Source organism: Arvicanthis niloticus, chromosome 11 (genome assembly GCF_011762505.2).
Source record: "Arvicanthis niloticus isolate mArvNil1 chromosome 11, mArvNil1.pat.X, whole genome shotgun sequence".
Taxonomy (NCBI): domain Eukaryota; kingdom Metazoa; phylum Chordata; class Mammalia; order Rodentia; family Muridae; genus Arvicanthis; species Arvicanthis niloticus.
The window spans coordinates 72,152,092-72,168,797 of record NC_047668.1 but is presented as its reverse complement, the minus strand read 5'-3'; the positions used below and the strand labels follow the sequence as shown (position 1 = coordinate 72,168,797).

General features: G+C 48.9%; 1 protein-coding gene across 1 annotated transcript in view; it reads right to left on the bottom strand.

Annotated features, from left to right (window-relative positions):
• Positions 1 to 1,856: 1,856 nt before the first annotated feature.
• Epas1 (endothelial PAS domain protein 1) overlaps positions 1,857 to 16,706 on the bottom strand; it is an 80,291-nt gene continuing 65,441 nt past the window's right edge. Inside the window, exons 8-16 of the mRNA XM_034513837.2 lie at positions 11,308 to 11,455; positions 10,531 to 10,745; positions 9,415 to 9,605; positions 8,568 to 8,678; positions 7,138 to 7,643; positions 6,266 to 6,392; positions 6,023 to 6,137; positions 5,642 to 5,815; positions 1,857 to 4,169 (exon numbers count right to left, since the gene is read on the bottom strand). Of these exons, the coding sequence (XP_034369728.1) occupies positions 4,018 to 4,169; positions 5,642 to 5,815; positions 6,023 to 6,137; positions 6,266 to 6,392; positions 7,138 to 7,643; positions 8,568 to 8,678; positions 9,415 to 9,605; positions 10,531 to 10,745; positions 11,308 to 11,455 (1,739 nt within the window). The 3' untranslated portion in view covers positions 1,857 to 4,017. The remainder of the gene's footprint in view (positions 4,170 to 5,641; positions 5,816 to 6,022; positions 6,138 to 6,265; positions 6,393 to 7,137; positions 7,644 to 8,567; positions 8,679 to 9,414; positions 9,606 to 10,530; positions 10,746 to 11,307; positions 11,456 to 16,706) is intronic.

Here is a 16,706-nt window from a genome sequence, read left to right as displayed (position 1 = left end):
GGTTGACGCTTAGTTGTCATAGAGGAAATGGGTCTGCATCAGATCTTCAGCTAAACCACAGGTCAGCATTTGACCAATCTGTCTTGTTTTGAGGGGATGGGGTTGGCCAAGCTCCATGTGGTGAAGGGGAGCCCTTGGTACTCCAACCTTGGGGGTCTGAGTTCCCCTCCCAGAAAGAGTTCTGATCTGGAGGCTACCATCTAGATTGAGGCTGAGATAGCATGCCCCACTGAGAGAGGACACACCTACTGTCAAGAGCTCAAGAGGCTCAACGGCCTCTTTCATGTAGAGACCTGATCCTGCTGCGGTGTGCACTGCATGCAGGATCACACCTGCTTCTAAACCGCAATATAAAATCGGGAACAGTTGAGCCCATCTTTCCTGAACACCTTGATACAACATATGAAGCAGCAGTGGTTGATGTGGGCTCTGGGTGTCTTATGCTTACATATCCCAAAGAAGACCAAATTCCTATCAGCCCACCAGGAGCAATGGCATTCTATCCTTCCTCTTTGCTTGCTTGCTGAACTTTGAAGTCAGAGATGTTGAATACTGTCTCCGCTCCACCAGGGCCTGGAGGGTCAACCACATTTTTAGGTATGGTTAAGGCCAAAGAACAGCACTGTCGGCCCCTCTGAAGTCACTAGGAACCAGGAGAGTGCCCCTCTAGGTGAAGTGTGCCATTCTCAGAAGAGCTTAGGAAAAGGACAGTTGATGTTTTCAGGAAGCCCAAGATGGTGCAGGAAGGTGAGGAGCCTGGCTTGGTCCAGATAATCCACCTCAAGGTCCAGAGACCAAGTCAGAAGGAAAAGAATAGAAACAAGGTACCCTGAGAGCCTAGAGTTAAAATAAAATTGACTGGTGTGTTTTTTAAATTTTCCTTTCATTTGTTACTTTATGTGGTATATATGTTTTGCTCATGTGTGTATAATGTGCATACTTGGTCCCCGTGAGGACACCAGAAATAGGCATCAGAGCCGCTGGGACTGGAATTATAGTTCTAAGCCATCATGTGGACGTTGAAATGTAATCTTCTACAAGGGCGAGTGCTCTTAGTCACTGAGCCGGCTCTGCAGCTCAGACAGGAACTTTCTATTCGAAAATGTCAATGGGCCCTAGCATAAGCTGTATTTCATAGCCAGCTGTGAGGTGTGAGAGCAGCACTCGGCTTGACCTGTGTGACATGCGGAAGTCACTGTGGGCCCTGATCTCATCTACAAAAATCATACACATAGCATTGCTTAGGCCGACAGAGCTAACAAGGTAATTGTGAACTCAAGCATCAGGCGCTTAAGGGGATGCTGGGACGGCTGATCATACGTAGGGCTGACTGTAAGAGATGCTGCTGGCCTTCTCCCTCCTCCTTATCACCAGAAGAGTGGCTTTTACAAAAGCCATATCTGGAATAGGAACCCATCAAGTCCATGCCTAGCGCTGAGCTTCTACTGTGTTCTGTCTCTGGCTGAAAACTTGTTCTTTTCTACCCACTACCTAGGAAGACCCTGACTCCACACTGACGCCCTTACTGACCTTGGTCCGGGAGCCCCTTCTCCTTGGAACCTCAGTGCCTCATGTGGGTCTCTGAAGAGAGAGACCACGTTTCTTCCCTTCTCTCCCAGCATGCAGGAAAAGGGCCTTAGCTAGACACACAGTAGCTACAGAAATACCTAAGGTAGTGAATGGCTTCTAGGCTTAGGCAACTGTCAGGCACAAATGTCTTCCTTCCTTCATCTGACTTTCTGTGGGTGGTCCAGCTCAGTTCCAGAGTTCATTTCTGTATGCTATTGAATAAGAACCCTATTTTCCATTGGTGCAGCCCATGATAAATACACAGAAAACAAGAGGCACAAGCAGTATAGGATCAGAATACTTTAATAAGATATCAGTGTCAAAATACATTTCCTTATAAAGTTAAGCTCCCGTACAGTTATAATGTCGTCAGTAGGAATTTGACAATGCAGTAATGGTCATGAAGTTGTTACATGGACAGGAAAGGTTAATATGAAACTCGGAATATTTCTCAGAGTGTTTTTAGTAAAACTGCAAAGGGAAATGCCCTTAATGCTGAGGCAACAACACAGGAAATCAAATACCAGCATTTGCATGTCAATAACCCTTCAAGTTCTGTCACCGTGTGTGTCAGGCCACACTGTGCACCGATGTGCAACTTGGACAACACCATGCCTAGGTAATTTCAGGTAGATTGCCTTTCATAGTTAATTTTTGGTTTGAGCAGCAAGTCCCTGTAGGCTTACTGCACGCTTGCCTGATGGCTTTGTGTGTATTGAAAATTTTATTGTACCCGAGTACAATCAACAACACCTTATGTTGATTGGTATCACAAACCCAAAAGGTGCTTCCCCTCCCCCTCAGAGAGTTACAAAGTGCTCTTGGAACATCATTTTCAGTGCTTTCTACCTGTTCATGTCACTTCATGTGACTGAGACCTCAGCTAGAGACTGACCCTGGAGGTCTGCCCGCTGCTCGCCAGCAGGGGGCGCTGCACCGAGGCTTCGCAGGGCTATTTGCCCTGCAAGCTGAGATTTGTGGCAGGGTGTAGGGCTGGTCGGACCTGCTACCCTCCACCTGGCACCCTCTCCCAGTCTAGCTCAAAGGCTGGGTCCCTACATTTGCGAATCCTCACTTGCTTTGTGAATTCCCATCAAAACCATTTCATGGTAGCTATGGAAACACCCAAATGTGCGGTATGAGAGAGATTGGCAGTCACAGAGCTCAGTGCACTTGAAGGGCTAGCAACACCGCCTGAAAAAAAAAAAGTAAAAGCGCTTCCTTTCCGCCCGCGACATCAGAGCCTGCGACCTGTCTTCAGAGTCCTCCCGGCAGCAACAGCACACACATACGTAAACACAGAGAACACGAGGGGAGAAGATAGCTTGCAATGTTCCCCCTTAATAACTTCACTCCTGGGATTGTTTGTTACACGAATGGCATATCACAAAAGCAAAAAGTCACCAGAGAGAAAGAGAGTGAGAAGAAGATCGTGGCGGTTAGTACAGGCCTGCGGAAGTACTGCACAGGTCTACGGTGTCCAGAACACTGAGAACAATAAAATTAGCAGCCCTAAAAAGATCTTAAAGGCGGTTTCTGTGAGCAGGATTCCATTTCTAAGCTTTTAGATGTTACAAAGTACCCATTATATATGATAAACGCTAAACCAGGATATAAATTTTTCTTAAAAAAAAAAATTACTCAGTTTTGCTTTTGAATAACAGTTTAAAAAAATCCACTGGCCCCGGGGTGAGATGGGGGACATCACCAAACGGCTTAGGAAGGCCTCCACATGGCTTCACAGGTAACCCTAGAGTTGACTTCACATTGCTTTTTTTTTTTTTTTTTTTTTTGCCCCATATCAAGTCGTATGAAAATCGGAGCAAAGAGTTGGCTTTAAAAACACTAAATTTTACAATATGGTGATCAGGGATGTGTGTGTGTGTGTGTGTGTGTGTGTGTGAGAGAGAGAGAGAGAGAGAGAGAGAGAGAGAGAGAGAGAGAGAGAAAGAGAGAAAGAGAGAGAGAGAGTTAGTTGTGGGAGACGGAGGAGAGGGAAAATCCACAGCGAAGCTTGGAAATCAAAATCCTTTTCTCTTTGGCAACAACAAGGACAAGAACACTTTAGTTGAATGAAGCCAAAGCTTTTCCTACGGAGAGGCAGCAGCCACCATGCTTGTTAGTATGGATACTGAATGTGAGAGAGAAACCTTTGGGGAATATAAATTAGAAGTAATTCAAGGGAGGGAGGGGGAAATCTTATAAAATTTCAGAACACTTCATCAACAGTAAAACATAGCAGGTAAAACAACTATGTATTTTTAAAACATGGGTAATAAAGTGAGCATGTCAGATAAAGGCCACTGCTTGGTGACCTGGCCAGTAGGCCAGGTGAGTACATCTCGTAAGAAGTGTGCTGGTTAGAGATACCTAATTGCAACACAGACGGAAGTGAAGCTGGCAGGACAAGATGGCAGGGCAGGGACATGCCCGGCCAGAGGCCCTGGCTCAGGTGGCCTGGTCCAGAGCTCTGAGAAGGTCTCTCCCCTGCAGGAGTGTGGAGCTTCCGGGCACGGGGACATTCACCTCACAGTCATATCTGGTCAGTTCCGGCAACAGGTAAGGCTCAAACGATGGCCCCAGCAGTCGACTTGCCACGCCTGAAAGGAAGGGAGAGGAGGGTGTGAGGACCGCACAGTACCTACTCCTCCACTGTAAATGACCAGGGAGAAGGGCATGCATGCAAACAACTGTGTGGCCAGCTTCCGGCAACTTCGAATGCAGCAACCCTCTCACCCTGGGCTCCATTCCCTGTACAGAGGATGGAGCCAGAAGAGAAAAATACAGCCAGCGCTGAGATCCAAGGATGGCTTGAGCAACAACAGGTCTCTCTCAGTTTAGAGACTGAGCTGAGTCCCAGTGGCCTCTCCTGGGGTCCACCCTTTCCCCTGTTGCCTGCACTTCTAAGAACAGATGCCTCATCCGTTGTTAATTTCACCTCTGCTTTCAATCTATGGGCAAAATGATCTCAGTTGAAATTAGTTTTGTTTTCATTTCAACAGCTGAGGAAGCATGTTATTTGCTGACTATGGCTGACCAGATGTGTATACCAGGGGTGAGTGATTGGTGATTCTCTCTTTTAAACTTTCTCTTTAAGTCTTCTGGCTTGCCAGCCCACCTGCTGGTAAACAGCAGAACTGGAATATCAAGCCCAGGGCTTTTGGGGTTCCACAGAGGGAATTCTAAAAACACAACTATAAATTTTTCCCAACTCTATTATCTATTGTAGACAAGGCTCTGGAATTTTCTTTCTCAAACCACGAACTGTTTGTGCTGAGCAGATGCACCTGTGGGAACCCTTGTGTACTTCAGTGGCAATAGCTGAACTTCCTGGATCACCAGGCTACCCTCCCGTCAGTGAGTCCCCCGTGTAAGCTTTCAGAGAAAGCTTGTGGTGTATGTGTACACTTCCAGGCAATGAGGAGCTGAGGAAAAGACAAAAACTCTTGGTCTTGTGATACCAAGAGCCCAGACCTGACCTGACTGATTCTGTCTAGAGCCCCATGGACACAGACTTCCAGCCCACCTTTCCAGAGCAGCAAGCTTGTCTTGCTTGGAAGTCCATCACAGCCCCAGACCCCTTGCTGCACTAGCCATTTCCTTCTCCCAAAGCTTCCCGAGCCTGAGTTGGTGTCAGAGTTTTAGACCTACCCTCTGGGGAGCCTGCTTGGCCAGAAGTAACTGTACCTCTGCCCTCTCTAAGGGACAATAGCAAGGCCTCTTCCCTTATTCTCTCATCTCAGATTCTCAATGAGGGAGCCTGGACCCTTCCAGGCCTTCCTTGTTCTTTGAACAAGTCACTGTCAAATACTTCCTGGGCCTGGTAACGCGCAGGCTCTGGAATGAAGAAGAGGAGACTTGGTCCTGGCTAAACCATCCTCGAGCAGCTTGTCTGGATTACGAGCACTGTGGACTGTAACTAGTTGCCTCAGACCTAAGCAGAGGTTCTGAAGGAGTCCGTTGTCTAAACGCTGAGCTGCTTCATGGGAGTGGCTGCCTCCCAGCTCCCTGGCCAGTCAGGCCACCTGTGTGCATCAGATCCTGGGTGTGGTGTGAGTTCCAAAGCACTCACCTGACATCCTTTGAGCTCCTGGAGGACTGCAGTCCTGGAACGGGGAGGCATAGCACTGTGGCGGGAACCCACTCTTGGCATTCTCCCCTGGGCTCCTGGTAGATGGTGGCTGGGGAGGTGGCAGGTGTCTCAGTGGCTGGCCTGGGCCTCTCATGGATTTTTTGGTGAATTCATCTGGAGTATCCAAGTCAGAGAGTGAAATGTCGTGCTGTCATTAGGACAGACAGTAGCTCTCAGCCTGCTTTCTTTTTCAGAAGTCATGTAGAGACCTCTGAACCGGGAGCCTGCTCACAGCATAGATATAACCCATTCTAACAAAGCTCAGGGAGTAGGCCCCGAGCCTTCAACCCTCCACCAGACTGCTGGGCCAGGCCTGCTTACCAGGGGCCACATTTGCACTGATGGTCTTGTCGGGCATCAAAGGACAGGTCCCACCCATGAGGCTCTTCATGCGTTTCCACATCAAATGTGAACTGCTGGTGTCTGGAGGGTCCCCCTGAAGATGTGACATGAAGTTGGAGGAAGCAGGCCCAGGAAGGGTACAGGTTGGATGGGGTGGGTACCTCACAGACCCAGCAGACTGAGATGCCCAGGGTGTTCATTCACAGTAAGGACATGGCTCACCCCGCGTGTGTCTGGGAAGGCCTGCTCCTCATACTCCAGCTGCCGCTTTAGCTTCAGCTTGTTGGACAGGGCTATCATGGCTGGGCTCATCATGTATGGGCCTCGAGCCCCAAAGTCCTTTGCAGACCTGCCAATGCCAAGAGAAGAGAGCGGTGTGAGGAGTCTATTGTCTCCCACTGCCTGGTGTCTTTACCAGAATCCAATACTTATGACTAAGATAAGTTTTGGACCCAGAGAGCAGAGTACCAAAGGGCCTGAGAAGCTCTGCTTTACCTTCTGTAAGATGCTCAAGGGTTCAATCACCTGCACCTCTCTCCACACCTGCCAACCTCAGTCCTGCCCTCATGGGTGGCTGCCCAGCTAGATGACAGTGGTCTCTACAAGGATTTCTGCTCAATGCCTCCCACCCATAGAACCGTCTGGGGTGCTCTATAAAGGCTACATACTATAGACAATACACACCAGCTTCCGGGATTGTAGCATACTGGGAAGTCAGGACATGCTGGTGCCTGTGCCCATCCCACAGAGGCTCTGGGTAGGAGCCTGGGCAGGCAGAAAGCACAGGACTATGGAGAGAATACTTATAATGCATGTCTGTGCCCAAGGATGAACCCCAGGTAAGAAAAGTACCCTTGGGTTGATCCAAAGGTAAACACTTGAGGTTGGGGGCACTAAAAAAGCCCTTTCTCCTTTCTTCTGGGGTCTGGTTGTTACATATCAGAGGAGGACTAGGAAAAGTACCAGCTGCCTATACAATGAGGGGATATGGTCGTCAGGAAGCTTCTGTGGGACTCTAGAGCTTCCACTAGTGGGCGTGTGCATGTACCCTCCCTGCCCAGTATGTCCCGTCCAGCCAGACATCTGTCACTGACCTCATCTTGAACATGGAGACATGAGGCGGGGTGCTCGGAGGCTCCAATTGCGATGACCCCAGTGGCAGAGCTCCCAGGGATTCAGCGCTCTGATCGCCCACAGGCCACTTTGTAGGGCCAAAATGTAATGGTGGATCTGGGGGCCACTGAGTGTTGGATCTGCCCCCCATAGAAGAGAGAGGGGTGCTGGCCTGGCCACAGCATGGGGGCAGGGACCCTTTGCTCCCAGCATCAAAGAAGATGGAAGACACGGGCCAGTGCTCGGGCTCTGTCTTCCTGCTCTCCAATTGCTGCGGGTACTTATCGAGGAAGAAGGGGCTATGGGTGGCCCCTGGGGTTAGCGGCTGGAAGATGCTTGTCATGGTACTGAAACAGTGCTGGGGGGTGGGCTGGGGGTTCTCTGGCACGAGCGGCTCCTCAGGGCAGATGGGACTTAGCTGGAAGTCCTCGCCATCCATAGGGATGTAGGGTGCCAGGGTCTCCAAGTCCAGTTCGTTGAAGTCCGTCTGAGGAAACACAGAGCAAAGCTGGATAGTCATGTCCTGCCCAGGCCTTTTCAAACCGTCAGTCCTCTCTGCAGGAAATGCTCAGACTTGCCATTGGAAGAACAAGGATTTCTGTTGGGCTATAACCTTTTCCTTGTATTTCTCCTTTCATCCTGTACAGTGAGCTTCCACTCTTGACCTGCAGGGCCTTCCCTTTCTCTTTCAGCCAGGCAAGCCTCTGGCCTCTGTTGCACAAGCTGCCCCTTCATCCTATTCTTACTACATGTGCGCTCCTGGGATGGAGAGCAGCTAATCTTCATCTCCCTCACAGGACCTGGGAGGGACTGATGTTCTCACAGCAGATACTCAGAGATGCCCATGGTCACAACAGAACACTCATAAGCAAAGACACAAGCTGTAGCTGCGGTCAGACAATGACCCCTCACTGCGGATAGACCTTTGAACCCAAGACTGGTGCTGAAGCAAGTCTGCCTGCTTGTGCTATGAAGTGTCACAGACACACACACAGGAAAAAGACATGCACAGAAACAATGAGAGGCCTTGCAGGTTAGGATAAGGCCACACCCTGAGGAGCAATGTGGAAGCTGGGCTGGAGAACTCAGTCTAAGGCAAATGGGGGTTTGAGGATTGCCCTGGGGATCTGGTCATCACACCTCCATCACCTACACTGTGTACGAGAACAATGACTGAAAGGTTTGGAGATGCCTCCTTACAAGTTTGCTTGGTGTGGCTGTAATTTGGCAGGAGCGTGAAGACTGTTGTCCAAGTAAGGAGGAGATGGGGTTGACAATTGAACAGAAGCGTGGCACTGAACAGTGAAACGGTAGGAGGAGGGGTGCTCACAAGCCTCCTGCCCCCGAATTTTTGCGTAGCACCCCAGGGGTCTCTGCAAAGGAGCCCTCGTCACCTGCCCGCAGGGCCCACCTGGGTACTGCATGGGTCCTTTGCCTCTGTGTCCATGGCAAAGAGCTTCTCGATCACTTCGATCTTCAAGTGATTCTCCAGAGACGAGTAGTAATCCTCAGGGCTGCTGGGCTGGAAACCAGGAGGGAGCAGGCCAAGTAAGGACACGGTGCTTGTCTCACCAGAAGTCCAGTGAGGACAGACAAGCATGTTTCTACGCTCACTCTGCCTCATTCCACCAAGCATTTATGAAGGGACTACTATTTGTATGCTGTGTGAAGCAGCTCAGGTCATCAACCTCTCTGATAAGGAGATGCTTGTATCACTTCCTGGTACAATGGTTCTTAACTCTACTGAAGCTGCAGCCCTTTAGTTCCTCATGTTGTGGTGACCCCCAACCATAAAATTATTTTCCTCAGTACTCATAACTGTAATTTTGCTGTTATGAATTATAATGCAAATATCTGTGTTTTCTGATGATCTAGGCCACCCTGTGAAAGGCTTGTACAATTTCCCTCATCAAAGAAAGGGGTTGTATAACACAGGTTGAGAAACACTGTCCTAGGGGGTCTTGAGGCGCAATTGGATAGCGGCTTGGCCAGCAGGGCTGTGGCTGAAGCCTTCAATTTGCAGAGACCAGCCTAGGTCCTTGCTGTGATTTCAGAAGCCACTACAAGGATAGGAGTGGAATACAGATGCTAAGAGCCAGCAGTCAGCTCTAGTGTCTGTCAGGACTTCTGAGCCATCCTTAGGGGCACTGTAATAACTCAAGGGGGACAATACTTCTCAGAGTGTCTGTCCAGTCATCTGGCAGCGAGCATGAGGGGCCCACCCGCCCTGTGTGTTCTCCTAGAGGGTGGGGGCTCACCGTGGAACAGCTACTGCTGCTTGTGGCGCTGGGTGTGGTGTTCCCTGGGGTGCCTGCCTGGGGCATGGTGAAGGCAGGCAAGCTCTCAGACTCACTCTGGACACTGTGGCTTCTCAGTTCTGCAGCCCATGGCTGGCCTGGGGGAAGGACACCCTTGCCATAGGCTGAGGATTCGTCAAAGTTCTGGCTTCCTGTAAAGACAAGACATGCTTGATGAACGCTCACAAGATCTGGGCTCACCTCAGGGTGGAATAAGCCCAGAAATTTCACAAAAGGTCCTGAAAGGGGGCCTGAGGTTGCCGCCCTCAGTACCATGGAGCCTAGCTAGGACCAGAGCTATGATTCAATATGGGGACTTCCTAGAAAGAGTTGCCAACAGCATGTGGCTTTCAGAAACTAAGCTTACTAGATAGAAGCAGTTGTTTCCTCCAGAACAGAGATGAGGAAGTTACCACAGGAGAATTGGGCTGTTTGCCTTAGTGTCATCATGGAGCTGGGCGTTACAAGGTTATCTCACGCAAGAGGGCTCATTGCCCTTTATGGTTTTCTGAGCTGCCAATTTTCCTGTGGCCTCTCAAATGCACATATCAGAGGGGGTTTGTGTGAGTACAAAGGAGCAGTCACAGTTGGGCTGGAGAGGGTGCAAACTGGAAGAGGCCTTTCCTTATATAGTTTCAGGAGTCAGAGAAGAGCTCAGAACTCTGCCTGAACCACAAGGACTTCTCTTCCAGGAAGATGGACAGACAGACATTCTAATGCAGACAGCCACTGAGGGTTTCAACCCAGCCTGCAGTCTTCTCTCCGCTGCTATTTCTGGCATTATTCTGACTCAGCCTCTCACCTGAGTCAAAGGGGGTGCTCTTTGAGACAGACTCTCAAGCCAGATAGAGGATGGAGCCCTCAAGAGGGAGCCCTTTCACTGCTCCTCCTTTACCCTTCATGAGAAGGTATAACAACCCAGTGGCCACAAGTTTATGCTTCTTTGGTGCCTAGCAGAGCCTGACCATGAAAAAGTGATTAATTAGCACAGCCCAAGTGAGGCTGTGGCTGGGAGGCCTGTCATAGCCCCAAGTCCACAGGGTTCCATGGGTTCAATCAGAGCTAGGAAGTACCCACCGAAATCCAGAGAAATGATGGCATCTCCTGGGGTAGGGGCCAGCCGGGCCAGCTCCTCCGGTTCCTCCTTCAGTTTGGTGAACAGGTAGTTGCTCTTCTCAGATACGGCCACATCATCACTGCTGTCAAAGATGCTGTTCATGGCCATGAGGTGAGGCTTGAACAGGGATTCTGTCTGGTCCATGGAGAACACCACATCGTTCTTCTCTATCTCACTGATGGGATGAGAGAGCTGTTCAGAGCATCTGCATCTTTTAGCCAACCCCTTTGGCTCCCCCAGACATGTCAGAAACCTGATAACTAAACCTCTCAGATAGGCAGAAACACTGCTGGTGTTTGGGAAAGAGTCTCACAATCACATTCTGAGAGCCACAGAAGTGGAGAAGCTGAGAGTAACCTGGACCCCTGGGGTGTTTGCCACCCTGTGCTTGAGCTGCAGGTACACAGAGTCCTAGGTCAGTGTCCTTCATATAATCAATGGCAGCCTCACATAGTCTTTCCAGGGGTGGAGGAGGGAAGGCATAACACCCACATCTCCCTAAAAAAGCTCACCCAGGAGAGCACTGTCTCCCATGCACACAACATCAAGCAATCTTTCCCCCCTCAGCACAAGTCAGAGACATGATACCATAACCGACAAATGGAGAAGAAAGCTCTAGAACTCTATTCCTAAGAGCTCAATGGAAAATCCTCCCAGTTAGAAGGATCCACACCACAGACAGCATGTGGAGGTACTACCCAGGGTCCTGAGAGGCTGGCTCTCCCTCCCCGACTCACCTCAGGACATAGTTGACACACATGATACACTGGGGCTGTAGGTTGCGGGGGTTGTAGATGACTGTCCCCTGGGTCTCCAACCACACATATCCTCCATGTTTGGCCAGCATCCGGTACTGGCCGGACACCACCTGCCCCTTGGTGCACACTAGGAAAGAAAGGAGCCAGAGGTAAGAGAGGTGGGGGAGCAGTGTGCAGCACACACCGATCCATCCCGCAGAAAGTGTCGCCTGCAAGGGGAGGGGCATGGAAAGACCTGCCAGGTAGGCACTGAAGCCATGAAGAGTCAGTCAGTGTAAAGGGTTGGGAGAGGGGGAAATTGTTTCAGCCAACTCTTCATTTTAAAACTAGGAATAGGAGGTTTGAAGGAAAGCAGATGACTGCCTGCCCAGTGCGGGAGTGACTCCCAGTCAGCTCAGTTGAAAGCAACCAGGGAGGAGCACCCTACTGACTTCACCTCCTGCAGGTGGTAGACCACATCTGGAAGGTGGACCACAGGGCTGCGGCCCTGTCGCTTTTCCTGAGTGTGGAGGATGGAACAGAGCTAGGCAAGTGCTCTTCCACGGCGCTTCAGTCCCAACCCTTTCTGTTCTTATTTTGATGCAAGGTCTCAGTAATGAGTCAGGCTGTCCTTGAACTCACTCTGAAGCCTAGGCGGGCCTTAAACAATTCTTCTGCCTTAGCCTCCTGAATAACTGGGACTCAACTCATAAGACCCAGCTGAGGTTTGTTTTTTAAACTTTGTGTCCCTTGAACTTTCAAGGTCATCTCTTAGGTCTGCTACTGTAGGGGCCAGAGACAGTTTGAGAGGAAACTACTGCACTATTCAGCTGGGGTATGGAAAGGCTTGTACTGTTAACTTAGGACCAGTAGCCTCCTCAGCCAATGGAAGGGCTTTAAACTTGCCAACTGCCCAAAGAGACTGCCGACTTAGTTTCTTTCCTCTTTTAGGTTGTTCTAAGTAGTCAACTTCACAGTCTAAAAACACCGAGGGGTGTCCCACACACTAGTTTGTCTTCTTCCCCATTTCTAAATGCATTTTTCATTTTTGCAAAAGGGGTCTCAAGAGCTCTTTCTCACTAACATCTGCTGGCTTTAGAAATGTCTGCTAGCTTCTTCAACTGTCCACTCACTTTCACCCCCTGGGAATCCATTGTTCAGAGCAGAAGTGCCCAGGTCACAGAGAACTGGAGAGGGATGATGGGAGGCTCAGGAAGTCTTGCTGGCTTGGGGACTTTGGGGAAGGAACAATCCTGGTGTGGTTTCCTCTTCTGCAGAATGCAGTATTGAGAATAATAGTAATGTCTATCACTGTCATTACTAACTGTCCAGGATGCTACTGCATCCTGAAGATCACATGGACTTGCCTGCCTCATCAGCTACACAAACACTGTTTAGAAATCTCCTCGTCCACAAGCCATCAATGCCCAGTGCTTAGATAATGTGCCGGTTATGTTACTAGGCATTGTTTAGGGCAACGCTTCCCGGGGTTCTGAGAGAACAGCCATGCTCTCTCCAATAGTCTCCTCAGGCCTACTACTCAGCTCTGGGCCACCTCCCTGTTCATCAGTCCTGCACGGTAGAGGGATGGCCTTGTTCATAGTCATGCCGATCACAATCCTTCTGATCTTACACTCTTAACAAGCAGCAGCAAGGGGCAGGAATGATCAAGAATTACATTTGTTCTTTGCTCGGCAGAGCCACCACTGCCTTGTGAGAAGAATTCAACTCTGTGTGACAATTAGCTTAGGGCCCCATTATACAGTGCACCCATGGAGATCAGTGTCATGGTTGCCTTGCTTGACAAGCAAGGGTGTGGTGTCATTAGTGTATGAGACTCCTGTTTCCCATTGACAGTAGCTGCAGCCCTCAAAGATGTTCGTGCGCTAAACATTACTACCGACTTGCACAGTCTCAGACTTGAGAGTCTAGATTAGATTCCCATTTGCAACTTTATTCGCCTCTACACAACAAGCTCTATCAGATTTTAATTTACCTTCCATGGAAAAGTAGCCATGCAATGAGCTTTGACAAATGTAAACACCTAAGTAGCCATCACCACAGCAAAGGCACCAAACACTTCATCTCCCTCAGCCCCAAGGCCCATGTGCCTAACTCCTCCTAGTTCTGACTTCTGGTTCCAGACGACCACCGATCGTTTCCTACCAGTATCTCTGGTCCTTTCTAGACTTCTACAGGAGGAGGAACGCTGTTTATTCATGTGGCTGACCTTATTATACTTGATCAGCGCGTCCCCGAGGTTGTGGGTGTTTCTGTTATTCAGGGGAGAGAAGTACCTTGTACAGGTATACCATGGCTAGTTTATTCCTTCACCGGGATGTTTGAGTTTTCAGTTGTTGAGAATAAAACTGCCAATAAACCTATTGGCATCTGTGTCCAAATCTTTGTGTGAACATGGCTTTCTTTTTCATGGGGTTGTAATGAGGTGTGAAACTTCTAGATTAGCTATCTGCTAAAGACCATGTTTTTATTATCAGAAGTAGTCAAATTGTTTTTCCACGTTGATTGTCTTATCTTCATCTAATCTTTTAAATGGACTCCTGTGCTGAGGGAGGAGAGACGGCGCTCTTTAACACTCGGAACCTCAGGCTGAGATTGCTTCACGTGGCACAGGACAGTAGTAGGGTTTAGATAATCGCTCTTTTGATTCCAGGGGCCATGGATCCTCTCTGACTACATTGTGTTGAGCCAAAAACAAGTGAGAAGAAAAGCTGTCTAAGGCTGCTTTGTTAACCATCATGAACTTTTTGGCCAGAGAAGGAACCTTTATCTTCTCTGCTGTCCCTTTTCTGGGTGACATGGAGGCCACCTAGCTGCAGTGAAAGAATATTTGTATGATGTCAAGCCTGGAATTAGCTCATTTACACAATTCTTAGTGCAAACCACATTCAATAGTCCTACTCTTTTTTTTTTTTTTTTTTTTTCATGAAGAAGTTCACCGAGCAGAGCAGAGGTTTTAACTGCACTTCTGGTAACTGCAGGGGAGGGCCTGCTGAATCAATAACCTCTAACTCACACCAGGGTTCCACTCATCTCATTAGTGCCAGCCTTGGTGAGAGGCCTGCCACTTGGCAGAGAGAGGCTTTTTTATGGCCTTTAATCTTGTTTTCCTAAGAGCACAACAAAGAGAAACCAGCACAACACCTCCCCTCTGAGAGGAACAGTGTATAAATTATTAGTCCATTTGGAAATGATAACTTTCAATTATCTAAGTCTGGTTGAGGACTGAGCTTCTCCAGGCATTTTGATGGGAAACACACACAGACTGCGACACATGTGGATGAATCGGAGACCCCCCACCTTGGCAGGGGATCTATAATGGAACTGTACTTGTAGAGGGGGTAGGGTGGAAAGACTCCTGTCACAGCTGATGATAACCTTCTTTCCAGCCCATGTAGACTTGGCTTTGCTTGATGCAGCCTCTTGGTTAAATGTAGGCCTCTCTGCTCAGGGCAGCTTTACCTAACTCCACTGGGCAAAATAAATAAAACCAAGAAAACCAGAGTCTGTACTTTCTATTTGGACTGTGAGTTATCCTTAAGTATGCTGGGGGTGGGGGTGGGGTTAAATATATGGATTAAGTAAAAAACGATATCCAACCAAAAAGTCAGCTGCAAACCAATAGAACCAGCTTTCTTGCTATCTCTTTTCATAGATGAGGGAGATCTAAACTGGGAGGGGGTCCTTTGCACTGCCCAGAGCTCTCTAACAGCCCTCCCAGGAGACAAAGCACAATACTGCCCTCCAAGAATTCCCAGGTACTTAAAACAAAGATCTTTGCCCCACTGTGTTGACAGCCGCTATTGGCTTAGAAAGCCAAGAAAAAGGAAGCCAGACCCAGAGGCACTAGCTGGTGAGCTAGGACAGAGCTGTGTGTCTCTACCAACCAGCCTTGGGCATGGGGAACCCCTGGGAAGCACAAAAGCATTGGGACCTCCAAGAGAAGGCTAACACCACACTCTTTGGTTAGGCCACAGTCACTGCATCTGGGAGTGTTCTGGCCTTCTTCTGCCACCGCTGGGCCCCTGAGTGGTCTGGGATTTAGGCTGTTACCATTTGGATATTTTTGGTTTTGTGCCAGAGATCACAGTAAGAGACTTGTCTGAGATGCCATAATGGTCAAAGGTCCCAGGGAGGAAACAGAAGGGTGAATTTGAAAAAGAATCTCTCATTCTCTCCTTCCCTCCTTCCCTCCCTCCTCCCCTCCTTCCCTCCCTCCTCCTCCTTATTTCTCTCTCTCTCTCTCTCTCTCTCTCTCTCTCTCTCTCTCTCTCTGTCTCTTTCTCTCTGTCTAATGGAGAAAACCATGCTGTACATGGCTTGTGGAGCTGCACTTCAGTTAGTGGAGCCGGGCTCGAGCTGTCCCAACAGAGGGGACTGAGGGGTAGCAGGCAGGATCAGGACTAGGAACGGAAAGCTATGTTGTCAGTGTGGCTGCTCAGTGGCTTCTCAGTGTTTACCATCTGAATCCTCCCAGCCCATCCCCTCAGCAGCACTGCCTGTATCAGTGTTGTTACCCATGGATGATCTCTTTCCCAAATAATAGTTTTGTCTATGAGAATATCATTCACCTGCTGTTTGCATTCCCCTGGTGCTAAGAGCGATGCTAAGGTTAAAGGTCACCCAGCTTCCAGGAACTTAGGCTCCTTTTTCTTCCAAAACAAGGACTCCCTTGGGTAGAGATCAAGTCTACCAATCCCTAGTCCTCAGAGGGCCAAGTCTAGGTTCTTACATTTTGATGGGTTTTATGTGTTCAAAGAAATTACCCTGGAGCATCCACAAATGGGAGAATAAATTGGAAATTTAGCCAAGGGAACACTACAGAACCACTCAGTCCAATAAGGTGGCCATGGACCAAGAAAAGCTACTTAAATTATTTAAAACTTAAATTTAAAGACATTTTTCAACATACCAGGCACATTACAAGTACTACCTAGGTCATGTGTGGCCCATGAAGACACAATGTTTCTGTGATAGGGGCTCTACTGGACAGCTCTGACCCAGAATTCCTTTGCTGTCCAGGCTTTCCCACATGCTTACAGTGGGCTGCATGGAGAGTCTCCTCTCTTAACACCGATTCCTTGGTTAGCCCCATCCACCTCTACTGTTGAAACTGATCAGTGCAAGCCAACTCTCATTGTAACCTTCCCAGACCCCTCTTCCACGCTGAGGTATTTGCTGCTCTAGTGCAGACCCAAGCTGGATACACACTGACTTGTAGATGCTCTCCAAGGCTGCCCCTGAGGGTTGCATAAAATGTTAGCCACCTATGAGGAGTCAAAGCTCTTTTTCTTAATCTGCATAAAAGAATTTATAGGCTGGTGGCTCTCTGACCGTCTTGAAGGTATCTACCTATCTGCCACCTAAGATGGTAACTC